Genomic DNA, 19,706 nt, shown 5'->3' on the forward strand with positions numbered 1-19,706 from the left:
GTCCAATTGTGCTATACACTGTTATAAAGTCTTTTAAGAACAATAAAAAATCTTCCTTACCCATAAGAAATGAACCAAAAAGAGCTTTAAAAATCATACACTGCTAGACCTCCATTCTTTTTATTTGTATCGTTAGACTAAAATCACAGCCTCAGATTGAGCATTCCCTTTGTTGGGAAATCAGGTTTATAAAACAAGAGAAGATTAAAATTGTAGTCACTAGAAATAAAAGGTTACTTGTTGCTGTGTGCTGCATAAACATACTGGAATGTTGCCTTGCATAATCAAATCTCGACTGAGTGTTTAATTTTCACAAAACAGAAGCTCACAGATCAAATCAAAGCAAATGGTTATGGTGATAAGATTGAAAAGACTTACAGATAAAGAATCTCGCCTGCTTGAACTGTACATTCAAATGGTTTTGGGCCATTAAAGTAGCTGGGAAACAAAATTCTGCTTTGTTCAGCTTCTGAGGATGGTGGGTACGGATCAACACTAGGCCATGGCACATATTGCGGGGGATTATCTAACTCTATGCTGAACTCCCCACTTTCCTGCAATGCATTGGAGTCAACTACAATATAAGTTCCTGCTGGCTACATGCTTACATAACAAAGTAATGTGTAATCCATCCCTGAATCAACTATTAAGAGCAAAGATGAATCTTCATATCATGTTGTCTATAGGAAAATTTCAAAATCCATATATCATAGCCAATTGTTGCAAAAATAACAAGCACCAAAGCATAAGAGTAAAGATCCTTGTCCAAAAAGTGAATATCAAGCATAGGCGGAAGAAAATTTAGCTATGGATTTACAATGCAGCAGGGGTTTTTGTGTGTCCCTGTGCAGCTATCTGGTGATTGCAGACCTGCTTTCCTCCACAGGCCTGCTTTGGTTACTTGAGAAACAATGCTGTTATGTGGGGCTTGCCAACGACCTCTTATTTATAATGAGAAAAGGCTAAGAAGAGACATGTCCCTTCACAGGACATGTCTATTCGTTAAATTGACAATTAATATAAAATTAAATATAATCATAGGTGTGTGTGTGTGTGTGTGTGTGTCTATTTCTCTCATATAATTAACTTATACCTCATATGTAATTATATCTCAGATATAATTATCTATAGTCATGGGTTTATCCAACTGAAGCTACCAAACATCAACACTCCCTCTTAGCCAAAGAGGATAAACACACGTATTACCTCAAAGTAATATCAAGTTAGCAAGATTAAGGATATATTTGATCAGAAGATATCCATCATTTTGAAATCACATTTGATATCAACAGTATTGATCTACCAGAATATCAACATATGATATTCACCAAATACTCAATAAGGTTCAATATCACATTTGATATCATGAGTATTGGTCTCCTAGAAAACATGATATTCACTCATTTCTAAAAAATGCTAGATATCACATCTGATATCATGAGTATTGCATCCCAGAATGTCAATGATATTCACCAAATACTCAAAAGTTTTTGATATCAAGAGTATTGGCCTCCCAGAATATTAATGATAATCACCAAGTAATCAAAATAAGGTTTTGATATCACATTTGATATCAAGAGTATTGACCTCCCACAATATCAATGATATTCACCAAGTACTCATTGAGTCATGGCCTTCCAGAATGTTGAGATGCAAGACATTTACCATATACTCAATTTGTTTGATCTCATAATACAAGTTGTTGTAAGATCATCACCTTACAGTAACTTCTACAAATACAGGTGACATCATTTGGAAATCGTCACTTCATCGTGATGTACATAGGGGGTAGCCCATTAAAATCATACAATCACAAACTTTCGAACTCCCTTTGAATATCAATCTTCAGAGCTCCTCATCCAATGTTGCCTCTAATCCAAGGTCAAACTCGCTCTGAATCTCAATCTTCCTCTTCCTGCAAGAACATACTCAAAGGAAAAGATCAAGGCAAATATCTCTTATAGTACATAGTGAAATACAAATAAGAGGGAGACTAATGTAGTTCTCAAAATAAGACCTTTCCAATAAAACATAGATAAAATATATATTTTGAACATATATACATATATTCCATTTAAATAGATTATAAAAATCATCTTTTCAATAATAATAATTTATAAATTTTCTTCGATTACATGAATTATCCTAAAAAATATGTAATCACAATAAGAAATAATCTTATTAATTATTAATCATAAAAAACTTTTAACTTAATCCAGATCTCAAAATAAAATTATATATATATACACCACAATATCTTCAAATAACTAATAATAATAGAAACGAGAATTTTAACTATATATCATACCTTCTTTAAATGTATATCACACCACCAAAAGATTCATACTTTAAATGTAAACAAAATAACATTCATATATTACCTTGTTTCACAAAGTAACATTCATACCTTTCTTAGTACCTATAGTGTGTTCGGACTTGATCTGCGTTAGAAACACGTCCCTTTTGGTGGTCTTATCAATGTTTGTCTCCCCAAAATATTATTTTTTTATGTTTCCTCTTCTATGTTGGGTGGAATATGTCACTATCTTTCTTATGTGTCACACACCCTTTGTTTGTAACTGTCTATGTGGATGGTGTCTTGGTATTGTTTGTTTGCTAGGGTAATGTTGGGATAAGTAACTTGCGTATTTTCCCCCAAATCGGCATTCGATGTGTGCAATAGGGTCGACTAACTAGCTGTCACACTTTTCCAATCATTTTCCTTCTCTACGTTCGGTGGAGTCCACATAGGATGGATTTTCTGATCATATGGAATACTATGGTTCTAACGCATATGATTTGTTCCTTTCTTTGTTACATTCGACTGCTAATGTCAATTTCATTTATGAGATATTGAAACCGATTATATGGGCTTCACCCTTTTAAATCATTATTTCTATTGTATACTTTTTCAGTCTCATGTGCCTTGAGAAATTTTTAATGAATGTTGACATTGTGTCGATAAAACACTTCGCTTAGAGAATTGATATTTCCCTTCACTCTTCAGTCCTCCGCATGTCTATTAAATTATGTGGGTGCCAAGTAAATGGATTCTATTTTGAGCACTTGCCTAATGGCATGTCGCTCGTCTCCTTCATATATGCCTCATTTATACCGTGACTTCGGTTGGCAGCATGTGCAATAATGTAATTTGTCGATTTTCTAACACAATTCCTTTAATTTGGTGTCACTCCTTTAGACTTTTCCTTATGCCCCAGCCAGTGTGAAACCACCCCTATCCTTTCATTCGACCAACTTGGCATTACTGCCGACTCTACACTAACATTCACATATGAGGTTCTTAGAGATGAGGTTCTCGCTGCCGTTTATTTCTTATTTTCCCTTGGGATTTTCTAAACTGTTGACAGTTATAAATCTTTTTTTTTTTTTCAAGAGAAAATATTGTGTTATAAACATTGATTGTAGTGTATATATTTCAGAGGAATTTTTCTACCATTCTTTTACTATTTTTTCTACATTTGCAACTAGACTCTGATACCATGATTCTTTTCCGGATCGCTGCAAATGTAATAGCACTGCCATAATATTTTGTTTGTGTTTTTCAAATGACAATGACCTCTTATTTATAATGAGAAAAGGCTAAGAAGAGACATGTCCCTTAACAGGACATGTCTATTCGTTAAATTGACATATAATCATAGTTATATATATATATATATATATATATATATATATATATATATATATATATAGCAGATATAATTATACGTAGTCATAGGTTTATCCGACTGAAGCTACCAAACATCAACATTTATTTCTGAGTGAAAGGCAATAGTTGGGGATGTGGAGGATGTCATCATTTTTCCTACCATGATGCTCTTTAGACTGGAAGGGCCTTCCTCATCTGAGCATAACATTGTTGTTGTCTTTAGCGTGCTCACAACAAGAAAAGTCAAAGGTGAATCAGAAATCTGAATATTGTATCAAGTTGAATGCCTGCCTGGAGAAGAGTGTCGATAGGCTCATGTTCGACATCAACTAGGATCTAATTTGCTGATGCTGTCTTATATATTTCTGAATATTATTCTCAGGTTTATGCATACTCGAATTTCACTGCCTTGATTGGAATTTTGGGCTCACTAAAATTGGCAACCTGAAGGAGATATAGAGATTATTCCAGTTGTAAATGCATAATTCTTGGGGGTTATTTTCTAGAATGACTGATCAGAATATGGCTTCTTGGGCCAGTCCATGCTTTCATAATCAACCAAGCCTATTCATCAAACCCTTACATGTCGGTTTTGATCCGATGGAGGTGTTCTTGTCTAAGATTCCTATTCAGATCCACCTCCTTTGGCTTCCCCAGGTATTCGGGAGACCTGCCATTCTACAATCCATTGATGTTGTCCTTGGGTAACTTGGGTCTTTCACATCATACCCTTGCTAAATCCGTAACTTTCAATCATGCTGGTCTGAGTATAGATCGTACTAATCTGGTCTTGCATTAAATTGGTCTGAAGTTATTGTAATATCCTCTTATAGATATCGGCGTCTATCACGGAGTACTAGTTTAAAGACTTACTAATCACCCTTGGTTAGTTTAGATACTAAACTAATATTTGCATGGAAAGTCGCCGACTTTAAGAAGATGATTCAAAGGAGACTTTGGAAGGGACGTATCCTTTGTAAAGACATGCCCCTTGATCTCTATATTTAATAAGAGTGTGGTTGAAGTCTAAGGACACACAACAAACAATAAAGTCTGCTCCTTAATCAACACTGCCCTAAGACGACTTGCAGAAGTGAAAAACATTTCCAGATTTGTATCTCTCAATTCATTCAAGACTGAATATTGAAGACTATCAACAGCAAGCACATAGAAAGTATAATCTAAGTTTGATTCAAATCAGAATTTTGCAGAAACTTTACATGGTATCAGAGCTCTGGAAGTCGAACCTAGGCTCTGCAAACTAAATAATCAGACTTGATATATATCTAGCATCATTCTCCTATCTTCAATGGCATACACAATTAGACTCAAGACAAGTTTGATGGGAAAGAACACTTCGACGCATGGAAATTCAAAATCATGATGATTCTTGAAGAAAATGATGTAAAACAATTTGTTGATTCAGCATCTGGACAACCTACTGTTGAACCTCATAAATCTATCTAGAGTAAAGGAAATAGGAAAGCCATTCAAATTATATTAGATGGAGCAAAAAATGATATAGCACTCGTGCTAACAAAACATCAAACAGCATTTGATATAATGAATGCATTGCTAAATGCATATGAGGTTTACAATGCAACTAGAGTTCTCGCACTAAAAAGGCAACTAAATCACATACAAATTAAGAAGGGAGAATCAACGAAAATCTTACTTCTTAAGGGTTGCTAACCTAAGAGATGAACTTGCAAGTATAGGAACCATCATTAATGACACGGAACTAACACTGATGGCTATAGATGGATTACCAGATTCATGGCAAACATTCCCACAAGGAGTAAGTGCCAGAGATAATCTTCCTGACTTCAATAGACTTAAGGGAGATTGTCTTCAATATGAATCCAAAAAACTTAAGAAAGCACAAAAATTGAAAACAGAAAATGAAGAACTTCATGTTCTTAATACAAATTCCTATAAGGCAAGAAGAAGCATTTCAAGAAGAAAAGGGGTAATCAAAAGAATGACAAACCTAAGAAAGATCTATCCAAAATAAAATGCTTCAAATGCGAAAAGTTTGGACAATACAAATCTAATTGCCCTAAGAATTCTAAACAGCAAGTGAACTATACAAACATTACTAGGGAAGAAGATAGCTATGATCCTGAGAATCGTGTATTATATTCGGCATTATCAAATGAAGTCTCAAGTAAAGCATGGGTGATTGGTAGTGGATCATCTCGACATATTATAGGATACAAAGAAGCACTAGACTCTGTATCAAAAAAGGTTAATGGCAAAGTCACCATCGGTGATAATTCAGCGCATTTCGTCAAAGGAATTGGAAATTGCACCTTGAAACTAAAGTCAGGTAGTTCTCTTCTTCTCAAAGGATTACTCTATGTACCAAGAATAAAAAGGAATATAATCTCGATTACAGCACTTGAAGATGATGGACATAATGTTGCATTCATGGACGGTAAAGTCATAACCTAGGCTAAGAACTCCTCAATTAAGAAAGCAAAATTAATTGGTCAAAGAAAGGGTATTTGTATGAATTAAATTCAAAACATAGTCGACCTATTTAATTCATGAAGCTAAGGATATAAATGAAATATGGCACAAAAGGTTAGGACATCTAAATTTCAAAACTTTATCAACCATGGAAAAGATGGTTACTAGTTTACCTAAACTGAATAAAGATCACTCAAGCATATGCAAAGGATGCGCTCTAGATAAGAACACCAAAAGTCCATTTTATGATAGCACTAGAAAAACTAACAATGTTTTGGAATTAATCCACACAGATTTATGTGGACCTATGTTCCTTCTCTTGGAGGATTCTAGTTCTATATACTTTTCATAGATGACTCTCTAGGAAAACTTGGATTTACTTCTTAAAATGCAAAGAATCAGAAGAAATCCTAAAGAGATTTAAAAAATTTAAAACCTTAATTGAAAACCTATCAAGACATAAAATTAAAACTCTTAAAATTGATAATGGAGGGGAATACACCTTAGATTTGTTTAAAAGGTTTTGTAAAGAAACAAGAATTACAAGGGAGTATACCACTCCTTATAACCCACAACAAAAAAGGGTAGCAGAAAGAAAGAATAGAACAATTATAGAAGCTACAAGAGCTATGATAAATCAAGAATATTATCTCTGGGCAGAAGCCTCTTGTACTACTGTCTATATTCAAAACAAAAGTCCTCACTCCTACCTTACAGATAAAACTCCTGAAGAAGTCTTTACTAAGGTTAAACCCAATATAAGTCATCTTAGGATTTTTGGTTGCCCTGTATATATCCATGTTCCAAAAGAAAATAGAACTAAGAACCCTCTGGGAGGAAAGGTATTTTTGTAGGGTATAGTGAAACATCTAAAGCATATAAGATTTTCATACCTGGTCCGAAAAATATTGAACTTAGTAGGGATGTAATTTTTGAAGAACATTTAGCATTCAAAAAAGCCTTAAGTTTTGAAGAACCCTCCCCTTTACTTAGTTCTGAAAGAAATACTGAAACTGAGTCTCAGAGGGAGAACATTGAAGAAATTGAAGATGAAATTCAAAATATTAATCTTGAAGAAACTCAAAATTCTAAGAAAAGACCACTTTGGGCCATTAAGACAGTAGAGGAAGCACAAGACTTCGCTGCACCATCTGGAACAATTAGCGAAAGCAAAAGACCCAAATGTTTATCTAGTTACACAACAAACATGAACAATTTGTCTAAATCAAAACCAACCAATGTTTCAGATGCTATTAGACATACAACTTGGAAGGGTGCTATGACAGAAGAATACCAATCCATTCTGAAGAATGATGTTTGGGAAATTGTTCCTATACCTCAAGGAAAATCTGTTGTCTCTTACAAATGGATATTTAAAATTAAGCATACTGCTGACGGTAGCATTGAAAAATATAAAGCCAAATTTGTAGCCAAGGGATTCTCTCAGAAAGAAGGGATTGATTATGAAGAAACCTTTGCTCCTATTGCCAAATACAGATTTGTAAGAGCAGTCCTAGCTATTGCAACATCGAAGGGATGGAAAGTACATCAGATTGATGTAAAAACAACATTCTTGAATGGAAAGATTACAAAAGAGGTATATTTGGAGCAACCTGAAGGATTTAAAACTCATGATCCTAACATTTTTGTTTGCACGCTCAAGAAAGCTCTCTATGGGCTTAAACAGGCTCCACGGGCTTGGCATGAAAGAATTGACAAATATCTCACCGGCTTAAGATTCTCCAAAAATGAAGCCAATCCAAATCTATATCATAAAAGGGATGACTATGATATGGTAATATTGATACTGTATGTTGATGATTTACTAATAATAGATGTCGATCATCTCGTAGATCAATGCAAGAAAGATCTAATTAGAGAATTCGAGATGAAAGACTTGGGACTCGTTCATTACTTCTTAGGATTGGAAGTACGGCAAAATTCTGACAGCATTGTACTTAATCAAGGGAAGTATACATTAGATATTTTTAAGAGATTTGGAATGTGGAACTGCAAGTCTATGTCTTCTCCAATGAAGACTAATCTACATAAACTTAAAGAAGTAGCAGGAAAATCACCTTCCATAGATTCTACTCTCTACAGACAGATGATTGGGTCCCTTATATACTTGGTTAAATACAAGACCTAATATATGCTATGTTGTCAACGCCTTAGTCAATTTATGTGTGAGCTAAAGGAGATTCACCTAGTTGCAGTCAAACACATTATGAGACACAAGGCACGCTTAACCTTGGGCTCAAATATGAGAAAGTTGACTTGGATTTACATGGATTCACTGACTCAAATTGGGGTGGAAGTGTTAAAGATAGAAAAAGTACTTTAGGATGTTGTTTCAGTTTAGGATCAGCAATGATATCTTGCATATGCAAAAAATAGTCTTTAGTAGCACAAAGTTCCACAAAAGTCGAATACATTGCAACAACGATAGCCTCTTGAGAAGTATTTTAGTTTAGAAAGTTACTTGTAAGATTATTTGGTCAAGTCATGAATCCTCCGATTATTCATTGTGATAATCAAAGTTCCATCAAGCTTTCAGTGAATCCAATTTTCCATGACAGGTCCAAGCATATCGAAATTCCTTACCATTGTGTAAGAGATATGGTAGACAAGAATACTGTAAAATTAGAATACATTTGCACTACAGATTAGACAACAGATATTCTCACCAAACCTCTCTCTAGAGTGAAGATAGATCACTTCAAGAAAAGACTTGGTATGGTTGAATTGTAATTCATTTGTATTATTTAAATTATTAATAAAATAATTTTATTATCAAGCTATTGACCGTTATGGGCTCCACCATTTGTATTCATTATTTTAGAGGTGACGATCTCTGAGATAATGAACACTTGTATGAACGACATTATAAGAGATGATGATCTCTTAAGATAATGTGCTAAACAGTAGAGTTCTACTGTAAGATCTAGATGAGTTCAAGATCACATTGTGAAGTGGGCAGTGCTATGTCTATGAATCACAATTTGAATAAAGGAAGAATTTTATTATTCTCTGGAGTTTATCATGTGTTATGGTAGGTCTTAACTCAAGATCATGTTGTGATATAGGAATACCAGTACTTACGAGTCACAACTTGAATAAATGAAGAATTTAATTATTCTTTGGATTTATCCTGCTTATTGTATACTTTGCAATACTGTTATCAATAGTATCAGTAATATGTCATATCACAGGTTTAGTAATATGATATTGTATCCTGTGTTCAATGATACCACATGCTAAGAAGATTCAGATAGATATAAAGTATCAATCCTTGCTTGTTCATCTTAATTGATGTTGCTAGATATGATATCTCTCAATATGATTATCAAGTTAAGAGGGAATGTTAAATCCGTAACTTTCAATCATGCCAGTCTGAGTATAGATCGTACTGATCTAGTCTAGCATTAAATTGATCTGAAGTTATTGTACTATCCTCATAGATATCGGTGTCTATCATGGAGTACTAGTTTACAAACTTACTAATCACTCTTGGTTAGTTTAGATACTAAACTAACATTTGCATGAAAAGTCGCCGACTTTAAAAGATGATTCAAAGGAGACTTTGGAAGGGACATGTCCTTTGCAAGGACATGCCCCTTGATCTCTATATTTAATAAGGGTGTGGTTGAAGTCTAAGGACACACAAGAAACAATAAAGTCTGCTCCTTAATCAATACTGCCCTAAGACAACTTGTAGAAGTGAAAAGCATTTCTAGATTTATATCTCTCAATTCATTCAAGACTGAACATTGAAGATTATCTACAGCAAGCACATAGAAGGTATAATCTAAGTTTGATTCAAATCAGAATTTCACAAAAACTTTACAACCCTTGAAAGAAAGATAACTACCTATACACTATCCGATTGAAATTACTTTAAATTACCCATTGGCTTATCCTTTAAGGATTAGATCAGGGAATAATCAATGGATTCAACAATTAGATTATCGGGCTCTTCTTTTTAGATGTCGCCATGCATATGGGCGTTTACACATAAATTGTTCAATAAAGGCCTCAAGAAATTTCAAGGAATTTCACGACGACAGTCAATACTAAGGAGAAAGATCAGGCCAATGTTGAGGAGCCAAATTCAAATGGATGTATTAGATTGAAATCTTAGATTAAAGCAAAGAATGGAACCGTCAAAGAAAAGATCTCCCAAGAGGCAACTTTAATCGTAGGTTTAAAATCCTCGAAACTTCTACTGCTAAACAAGAGGTTACCATGTTTGAAAAGCCTCTTTTTGGCCAAGACTTGGATCTCCCTAATTTTGGTGCCTTGTCTGACCCAACAAGAATGAATAGCTCAACTGGTATATCAATATTATTAAATAGTGGGTTTCCACCTTTACCAATCCTATAGCAAGATCCGTTACACCTCAAGATGTTAATACTATTAATTCTAAGATCTTTTTAGCTCTTCCCATTTTACTAGAGGCTCGAGATGACGCTTATGCCGGTCGAGTATTGCAGCATGCTAGAAGCTTCTCAAGAATTTGATGTCAATGATGATCTTAAAAAGAAAGCTTCACCTCCCTTAGGTCTAAAAAAATCTCAATAAGGTCAATCCAAATAAACTCCCTAAACTAGGGAGAAAGAGAGATCAAGAGAATGTGAAGATGATAGGGGAACCACTAGCAGAATAAAGTGTCATTAAGACACTAGATTCTCAGTTTTTTGCCGCGCAAACTAATAGTGATTTCTTGAAATTAGGGGTCTGGGCAATGCCTTTGACAAAAGGCCACCTAAGATCTTATTCGACAACATAATCCCATATTATCTTTCTTCAAGTAACTAATCTTGATTCTTTAGTTAAGGATGTGGATGTTCTATCTTCAAAACATTGAGGAGGGAGTCATTATTGCTCCAACTGATTTTCAAGGTATGGCTCCTCTTTGGTCTCCCATGTTACACCAGTTCAATCTATGATCTCTTTTTTTCAGATTATGGCAAATATTTTTTACTGCCCCCTTCCTAATCAATTGGCATTGTGGATCATTACCCAAATACGCTTATCAAAATCCAACTGAGCTGTTGTACTCCATTAGAAAGCTTCCTTTGTAATATAATTTGTTAAAGACGCTGCCAGTTGTGAGTATCACTTCATAAATCTTCTATAGTAGCCGCATAGGCCTACAAATCCTCTTAGCTGTGTCAAATTCCTTGGCCTAGGCCAAGCTTGGATTGCTTTGATCTTCTCCTCATTTGCACTAACACCTTTTGCACTATTTTTCATCCCAGGTACAAAATTTCAGTCAACCCAAATTCACACTCGGAAATTTCGACATAAAAGCCAAGTTACCAGTTTGGGCGTGAGGATGGATGCCGATATGTGAATCCAATATGTGGACACATGAAAAAAAAATAAGGGGTTTGGTTGTGTTTGGGTGTGCACGTGTGCATATTATACATACAAAAATATTATAGAAATATACAAAGTGTAAAACTAAATCATTTCGTTGTATGATACTTGATCTTCGATCAATGCCAATTAATAGTTGAAAATTTTTCAAATAAGCCATATAAATAAAATTATAAATGTCTATGTTCACAACTCCACTGAAAATCATTACAATTACCAAACTACAAAATTTAGTTCATGAAACATGATTCAATATTCACCAATCATCAAAAGGATTATTAAAAACATCATTGTCCACTGGATTTTCAGCAGCAGCAAATTCAAGGTCATCATCATCATCGTTGTTGTCGTCACCAAAAAAAAAAAAAATTCATTATTAAGTTTTTACTTTATATTTTGGTTTCCTGCATGTGAATGCTCCCCAATGTGGGCTAGTTGTGCATAGGGTGAGCTCGGATGGGATGTGGGGCTGGGAGCGCACCAAGCGTGCATCCACACCCGAAGTTGGCCTACAGGTTGTGCATCCTACATCTTAGCATAAAAGGAATGTTGCCCAAGTATACCTCGCACCTCATCTAAATGTTTCCAAGGATCCTCCCATGTCTTACTATTTAAATGTTGTCAAAGAAAACCAAATCAAGTTTCCTTTAGAATGAATACTTGATTCGTGCAGATTTAAAGGTCATTGGTGCATTGGTTAGGCCAAATGGCATGACCAAGAGCTCAAAATGCCCAAAATGACACCTAAATGGTGTTTTGTCCACATCTTCATGTCTCATCTTGATTTATTGGTACCCAAAATGCAAATCAATCTTGGAGAAATACTTGGCTCCATGAAGCTCATCAATCCTTGGTATAGGATAACAGTTCTTAATTGTCCTTTACATGAGTGCTCTATAGTCTATACACATCTTCACAGATTCATCCTTCTTCCTAACGAACGCTATTAATGATGCAAAAGGACTAGAGCTCGACCTTATATGCCCCATATCCAATAGATCCTTGATTTACTTTTCAATCTCTTCCTTATATACCTTAGGGTGACGATATGAAGTAATCATGAAGTTTGGCTCCTTCCTCAAGCTCAATTACACGCCAAAAACCCCTATCAAGTGGAAATCCAGGAGGAATGTCTTTGAGTACTTTGGCGTGTTTACCCAAATAGACTGAGTTTTAACATCATAGGATCTCCTTTCCTTTCAAAGTTAAGTCTGAAATGAGACATTCAACTACCTATGCCACTTGATCCTTGTGGAAAGCTTGCTCTATCCTCTTGGCTGAAACTTTGATATGCCCCTTAAAGGATAAGCCATTTAGAACTATCTTCTTTCCATTGTGTTGGAATGAGAACTTCATGACTTGATAGCTCTATTTGTATTATCGGTTAAGTATAGCTCTTAAACTCCTAAAACCACTTCCATATCCATGTTGATAATATAAAAATCATCCTTCATTTTATATTCCCCCATCGTGAACTCCATTTAGGAAATTTTCTTAGTACAAGGAACAAAGGTCCCACTAGCAACATTAAGATCAATCCTTTAAAGTCTTCTACTTCTAAGCCCAATCTATTCACTACTTCTTCATCAATGTAATTACAAATAGTCCAACTATCAATATTTACAGTTATGTTTTGTCCCTTCAAGACTTCTCTAACACAAAAAACATTATATTGTGGTGCTGCTGAAAGTTTTGCAAGTGTTCCTCTTGAATGCTCTCTCCTTGGTGTTCTTACTCCATCACTTCTACCTCTTTTTTCAGATACAGCTCAATCACTTCTCATATTCTAGGACACTACCTCTATGTAATGAATTATCCTTCTGCCCAAGCATCTATGCCCTACTTGCCAAGGTTCTTTGCATGTAAAGTATAACTTCTTCCTTCGTAGCTCATTCTTGAATACCTCTTCTTGCGGTGGTGTTGGTTCCCAAAACCACAGAGTGGAAATCCAAGAGCCTACCACTTCTCTGATAGGATTCCACAATCAATTCTGGCCAACGAATGGGAATACTTATTGATTCCCCTGCACTTTAGGCTCCACTACACATAGGCGAGTAGACCTTCTCCTTGAACCTAATTCCTTGGTTCAGAGATTTTCTAAAGCGAATTTAAATTTTGGAGTTCTTCTGCTAGCAAAGTCCTTGAACTTGATCAAAATAGGATTGAATGTTGAATGTTTGAATTGTATAATATTTTTGTAAATAATGGATTTGATGCTTGTAGGAAAGAAGTTATAGATTTTCTGACTTACAATAATAGAGAGACGAATGTCTTTGCACATCCCAGAAATAGAGTCAACTTCAATGAATTTTCACGTACAACTTCATAAAGCTTTTAAGTACTTATAATGCCAACAATTAAATAATCAAGATGCAACAGACCAAATATTATGCAATCTTAAATTAGTCTAGATTGAATTTTAACTCCTTTGGTAGGAAGACAAACTGTACACAGATATGGAAATAATTATATATTCCACTATATTTATGGTGATCATATTCAAGATGTTAAATGACCATGTCCACTTATCCGACATTTAAATTGTATAATGAATTCCAAAAAAATTTACAAAGGACGATTCATCTGCAGTTTAAATATGCATGCCATTTAAAAATAAACAAAAGACATTTTATTTTATTATAAAAATAAAATAATAGAATTCATATTACAAAGCCATATTGAGTCCTTATTCCTCCATACAAGTAGATATAAAATGTTTTTTGCTCGATGTAGAGTGTTCGAATATTGAATATATCATGTTCTCATATCCTACTTTATATATATATATATATATATATATATATATATATATATATATATATATATATATATATATATAAAGTTTGAAATTGTGACTTTTCAAAATGAAAAGCCATGTCGCTTTCCTTTTAATTAATCACATTCCTTTTTTGTTAGTGTTATTTTCCTTGATTATTATTGGGGATAGTAAATTAAAACATTTCCTCCCTGAAGCGGACCTTTTGCAAGAATATTATATCACTAAAATGTGGGCACATTGTACTTCCGAATGGTATGAATGTCGAAGAGAAAGGTTTCCAAAATAGCGCATATGTATGTATTTTCTCGTCAAAGATTGCCTGGGAAAGAAACCACCTCACATCCATCACCAATATCATCTTCTTAACCAGCAGAAGTCGCGTATAGAATATGGAAACATAGCATGCCCGTATTAGTTTTTACTACACACGGACACACGAATTCCTTTTTTTTTAATAAAGCTCTAGAATTCATGTTCACACATAATTGTTTGTATAGACCCGATTCTCTATTGCCGTTCATACTCTAGCACTCTCCTTTTCTTTGACATCAGAAGTTTTGCTTCAGATTCACTGAGTTGTGCATCTTAGGTAGATTGCTCATCTTCAGACCAATACCATCCTTGCATGGTCCCGTCAATCCCTCAATATTTGGTATTCGCTATTGATATTACTTCCTTTGTGGCCTCCAAACATCTGCGAGTCTGTTCGCTGCAAGACCATGGTTCTCGAAAGAGCCTATTCTTGACGTCTAGGGCCATGTCCAAGGCCTACACAATAGATTAGCATGATACCATGGAGATTCATGACGCCATATTCAGTAATAGATTCAACTTCTCTAACTTTGACTTCCCTTTTTACTTTCCACCATGCTTGTGCTTTTTATCGCTTCCATATAGATCAATTCCTATTGCTATATTGAAGATTGGACTACTGCCCGCAAACAAGTAATGTTCTTGAGAAGTGGCTTGTTAGTTAGGTGCTATAGGTTCTCACATCCTCTACTTTTTAGTGTATTATATTATAGGTTGAATGTGAAAGACGAATGAGAGGCCCAGTCTCTAGTTCGTGTGGAAAAGATTCTTCTGATTACTTCCTTCAATCAGACTGATTCTCTGTCAACCTTCACCTCTATTACAGTGCAATCACATGCTGAGGTAAGTCATTTGAGTCATGCCATACCCAATGAATCTAAGAGAATAGGGACATAATTTTTAGTGTGACATGTCTCTAGAACAGGAAACATAGAAGGGGCTTTACCAAGTGAACTTCTATCTGCATTCAGGTTAGAAAATGGAAGCCAATGCAATAGTAAAACATCTATCCCTGCTATCCATGGTTTGTTCATGATATCCTGGTTGTCATCATATCCATTGCTCACATATGAAGCAATTTCTTTATTGCTAGTCTGACTTCTTATTTGACTTTCTCTGTATTGATGTTCTATTCTTGTCTTCCATCAGAATAAATCTACACATTGGACCATTACACTTATCACTCTTCTTATTCATGTGTATGCTTCCAGATATAGATATACACCACTTCTAATGCCAAAATACTGGTTTAAGCTTTTAATTCCAACATTATTTCTCAAATGGAGAATCTAATCCTTTGCAAAATTAGAGCGCCATCAGGTGGCTTTGAAGGTGGTGCCTTTGCAAGTGGTATATTCTTCTGAAAAGACCAATTATGCAAAAAGGGAGGCATTACCCTTTTGGTAATAAAGTCATCCTTAACCATTGAATCCTCCAAATTAAGGGCTCTTGTGATGTCGTCTAGCAAAATGCCCTTACTAAACATTTGAGAGGCTCAACTAAACCTTATCTAGGACCATGAGTCATCTTTTGATTACATCAGGAACCATTACAAATTCTGCAATGTTGTCTTCCACGTTAACTTCTTTTTTCAATTGTACCAAATTCCTGAAGTGAATTTTTGGATCCTTCCTATTAAATCTTTTAGTCAACCCCTGGTTGATGTCCTCAATGGTAGTTGTGAAATTGTTCCCTTGACTTTATCTACCACTGTACCACCATTTGTGGGCTGTCCCTTCAAGGTGTGAAGTAAAAAAACTATAGCCTTCTCTTCAAACATTGAGTTTAACTTTACTGAAAAGTATGTGTCCAATTTATGTAATCAATCCCTTGCTAATGAACTACCAATCCCATCAAAATGCAGTAGCAATTTTCCTCAAATGATGATGAATGGCTTTCCTTTCTTCGTACCTCCACCTACAATTGCCCACCAGTTGTTTTCATCTTATCGATTTTATTGAAGGTCATATAACTGTATATGGGAATGCTTAGGCATTGTACTTATCATGAAGTCTATCTATTTGATTTACATAATTGGGTGGCTGTTCTCCTCTGCTACTTGTTCCTTCTCTTGCCAAGAATTCAGCCTTGAAAGATCTAGTGTTAACAAAATAAAATCTCACCACTAGCTAACACCTTTGCTCCATCAAAATGGCTCCCTTCAGCCTTATTTTGAAAAAGCAAATTATTTGTTAAATGTCACACATATATAAGGTGAAGGAGTTACTTTGATAACTACTGAACACATATAACTAACAAACTATCAACTACATCATAATCACTAGCAATGTAAAACCACTCTTACACCAACACTCCCACCCTTATTACATTGTAACTGCACCAATTAATATCATTTGATCTCTATTTCAGAGGTTGCGAAGCCCTAGATTTATTTGCTGTGAGTTGGCAGAGGATCTAACCTGCAATTGGAGAGGATTTGCACAAGATGGTTGGTGCAAGGAGAGATGCAGATCCAACCATCATGGACAAATTGAGACAAATAGCAGCAAAATTAGAAGCTTCCGAAACAGCCGAAAGAAGAGGTAGGCAGATTGATGATGCGAATGAGGATGAAGAAGTAGAGGAGGAAGCAAAATCATTGTTTGAGCACAGAGATGAAAGATTTATGAGAGCCCTAACTAGGGTAAATACAAATCCCCACTTTAATCCACCTGACTATAATGGCAAGTTAGATTCAGATGAGTTGCTTAATTGGATCACAGAGATGGAAAGGTATTTTGAATTGGAAGGCACGAGTGAAAATAAGAAAGTGAAAGATGCCTGCACAAAGTTGAGAGGTCATGCATCCTTGTTGTGGAAACATTTGCAGATTGATAGGCAAAGAAGAGGCAAGGAGAAAATCAAATTGTGGGATAGGGATGGCAGATAAATTAAAGGCCAAGTTCTTACCTACTAATTACCAAGTTAATTTGTTTAGGAAGTTCCAGAACCTAAAACAGAAAAATCTTAATGTGAAGGAGTATACTAAGGAGTACTACAAATTGGATATCAGATCTGATCATATATATGATGATGTTGAAAGGATTGCAAGGTATCTGAACGGTTTGGGGGTGTCAATACAAGATGAGATCAGTTTGGTCAAATCACAGGATGTGGAAGAGGCTTACAAATATGCCCTAAAAGCTGAGGAACAGTTGAACAAGAGACAAGAACAAAGACAAAGAGGAAGAGGTGGAAGATTCCAGAGAGGGTGTACATTTGCCAGAGGAGGAAGATTTTATGGGGATCAAAATAAGGGCAAGGCAATATTCAAGGAAGAGTGTTCATACCAAAAGGAGGACAGAAGTTACCATAGAGGTAGTGGACAAAGTAGCTATTGGAGAGACAACAGAAGAGTGTTTACAGGAATTAGTTTTGCATGTGAAGGACATCAAGCCATTCAATGTACTCAAGGGAATTCACATGAGAGGACAGAGAACAAGGGTAGATATGCTTTTATGGAGGAAGAGCCTACTAAATCTTTGAACCAACCTACAGATGTAGAAGCATTTATGGTAAGGAGAGCCCTATGTGATGAAGAGATGGATCAAGCACCATTGCAAAGGAAGCATTTCTTCAAGACAAGATGTAAAGTTGAAGGTAAATGTTGCAAAGTGATCACTAACAGTGCTAGTCTAGATAACCTAACCTCTGAGGAGTTGGTGGACAAGTTGAAGTTGCAGAGATTAAAGCATCCCAAACCCTATTCGGCATCATGGATAAAAGATGATCATAAGATACTGGTAAGTGAACAATGTTTCGTGAAAATAAAAAATTAGATCTTATCATGATGGAGTTCTTCGTGATATTATGCCTATGAATGTGTGTCATATCTTGTTGGGTAGTCCATGGAAGTATGATAGACAAGCTTTGTATGATGGCAGCAAGAATAGGTATACTATCTTTGCAAAAGTAATAAAACAAGTATTGTTTCATTTAGTTGAAACCCCTCAGTGTGAAAACAGTGCTAGTGTTAGAGATTGCTTCGTTGATGAGTGTTCTTGGATGGTTTGAAGAGTAATAGTATGTGTTATGCTTTGATCCCTGAGAAGTCTGATTTAGAACCAAAAGAGGGACAACCTAAGGAGATAAGGGAGTTACTGAGAAAGTATGAAGATATAATTTCAGATAACGTATTTAATGGTTACTAAAGAGTATTAGTCATCTGTGAAGAGTATTAGTCATTGCAAGGACCTAATCCCTGGAGCTAGTTTGCCATAAAAAAGTACACCGAATGACACCTACAGGGAATGAAAAATTGAATAGGCAGGTACAAGAATTGTTAAAGAAGGGTTTGATTAGAGAAAGTTTGAGTCCTTGTGCAATACTCGTCATCTTAGCATCTAAGAAGAATGGAGAGTGAAAAATGCATACTAATTCAAGAGCCATATATAGGATCATCAAGAAGTATTAAGTTTCCTTTGCCTAGGATAGATGATGTAATGGATTGTTTAAGTGGAGCTCAATATATCACAAAGATTGATTTAAAGAGTGGGTATCATCCGATTAGAATTAGAGAAGGAGATGACTGGAAAACTACATTCAAAACGAATGAAGGTTTGTATGAGTGGCAAGTAATGCCTTTTAATTTGACCAATGCACCTAGTACTTTCATGAGATTGATGAACGAGGTATTGAAGAAATTCTTGGGTAAGTTCGTGATTGTTTATCTAGATGACATTCTGATATTTACTAAAGAAACAGAGGATCAGTTTTTGCATCTAAGACAAGTGTTGCAAAGATTAAGGGAAGAAAAGTCGTTGATAAACATCAAGAAGTGTTCTTTTATGAAAGAGGAGATAATGTACTTGGGATTTCTGATATCTGCAAATGGATTAAAGATGGATCGTGAGAAGGTCAAAGCAATTGTTGACTAGCCTAAACCTTAAGGTGTTGGAGAGGTAAGATCATTTCATGGATTGGTTAGTTTCTATCGAAAGTTTATTGGAAATTTCAATTCAATTTGTAATCCTATGAATGGGGTAATGAGAGGAGGAAGGAAAGAATTCAAGTGGACAAATTAAGCAAATAAGATCTTTGAGATGTCGAAACAAAACGTTATTGAACAACCAATGGTAGCATTAACTAATT

General features: G+C 35.2%; 1 protein-coding gene across 1 annotated transcript in view; it reads right to left on the reverse strand.

Moving 5' to 3' along the window:
- LOC149575444 (2-oxoglutarate (2OG) and Fe(II)-dependent oxygenase superfamily protein) overlaps positions 1-19,706 on the reverse strand; it is a 45,151-nt gene that overhangs the window by 726 nt on the left and 24,719 nt on the right. Inside the window, exon 2 of the mRNA XM_089815195.1 lies at positions 379-554. Within this exon, the coding sequence (XP_089671321.1) occupies positions 379-554 (176 nt within the window). The remainder of the gene's footprint in view (positions 1-378; positions 555-19,706) is intronic.

The sequence above is a fragment of the Cupressus sempervirens genome, chromosome 2, assembly GCF_028749045.1.
Source record: "Cupressus sempervirens isolate cs-2001-9-10 chromosome 2, ASM2874904v1, whole genome shotgun sequence".
NCBI lineage: Eukaryota > Viridiplantae > Streptophyta > Pinopsida > Cupressales > Cupressaceae > Cupressus > Cupressus sempervirens.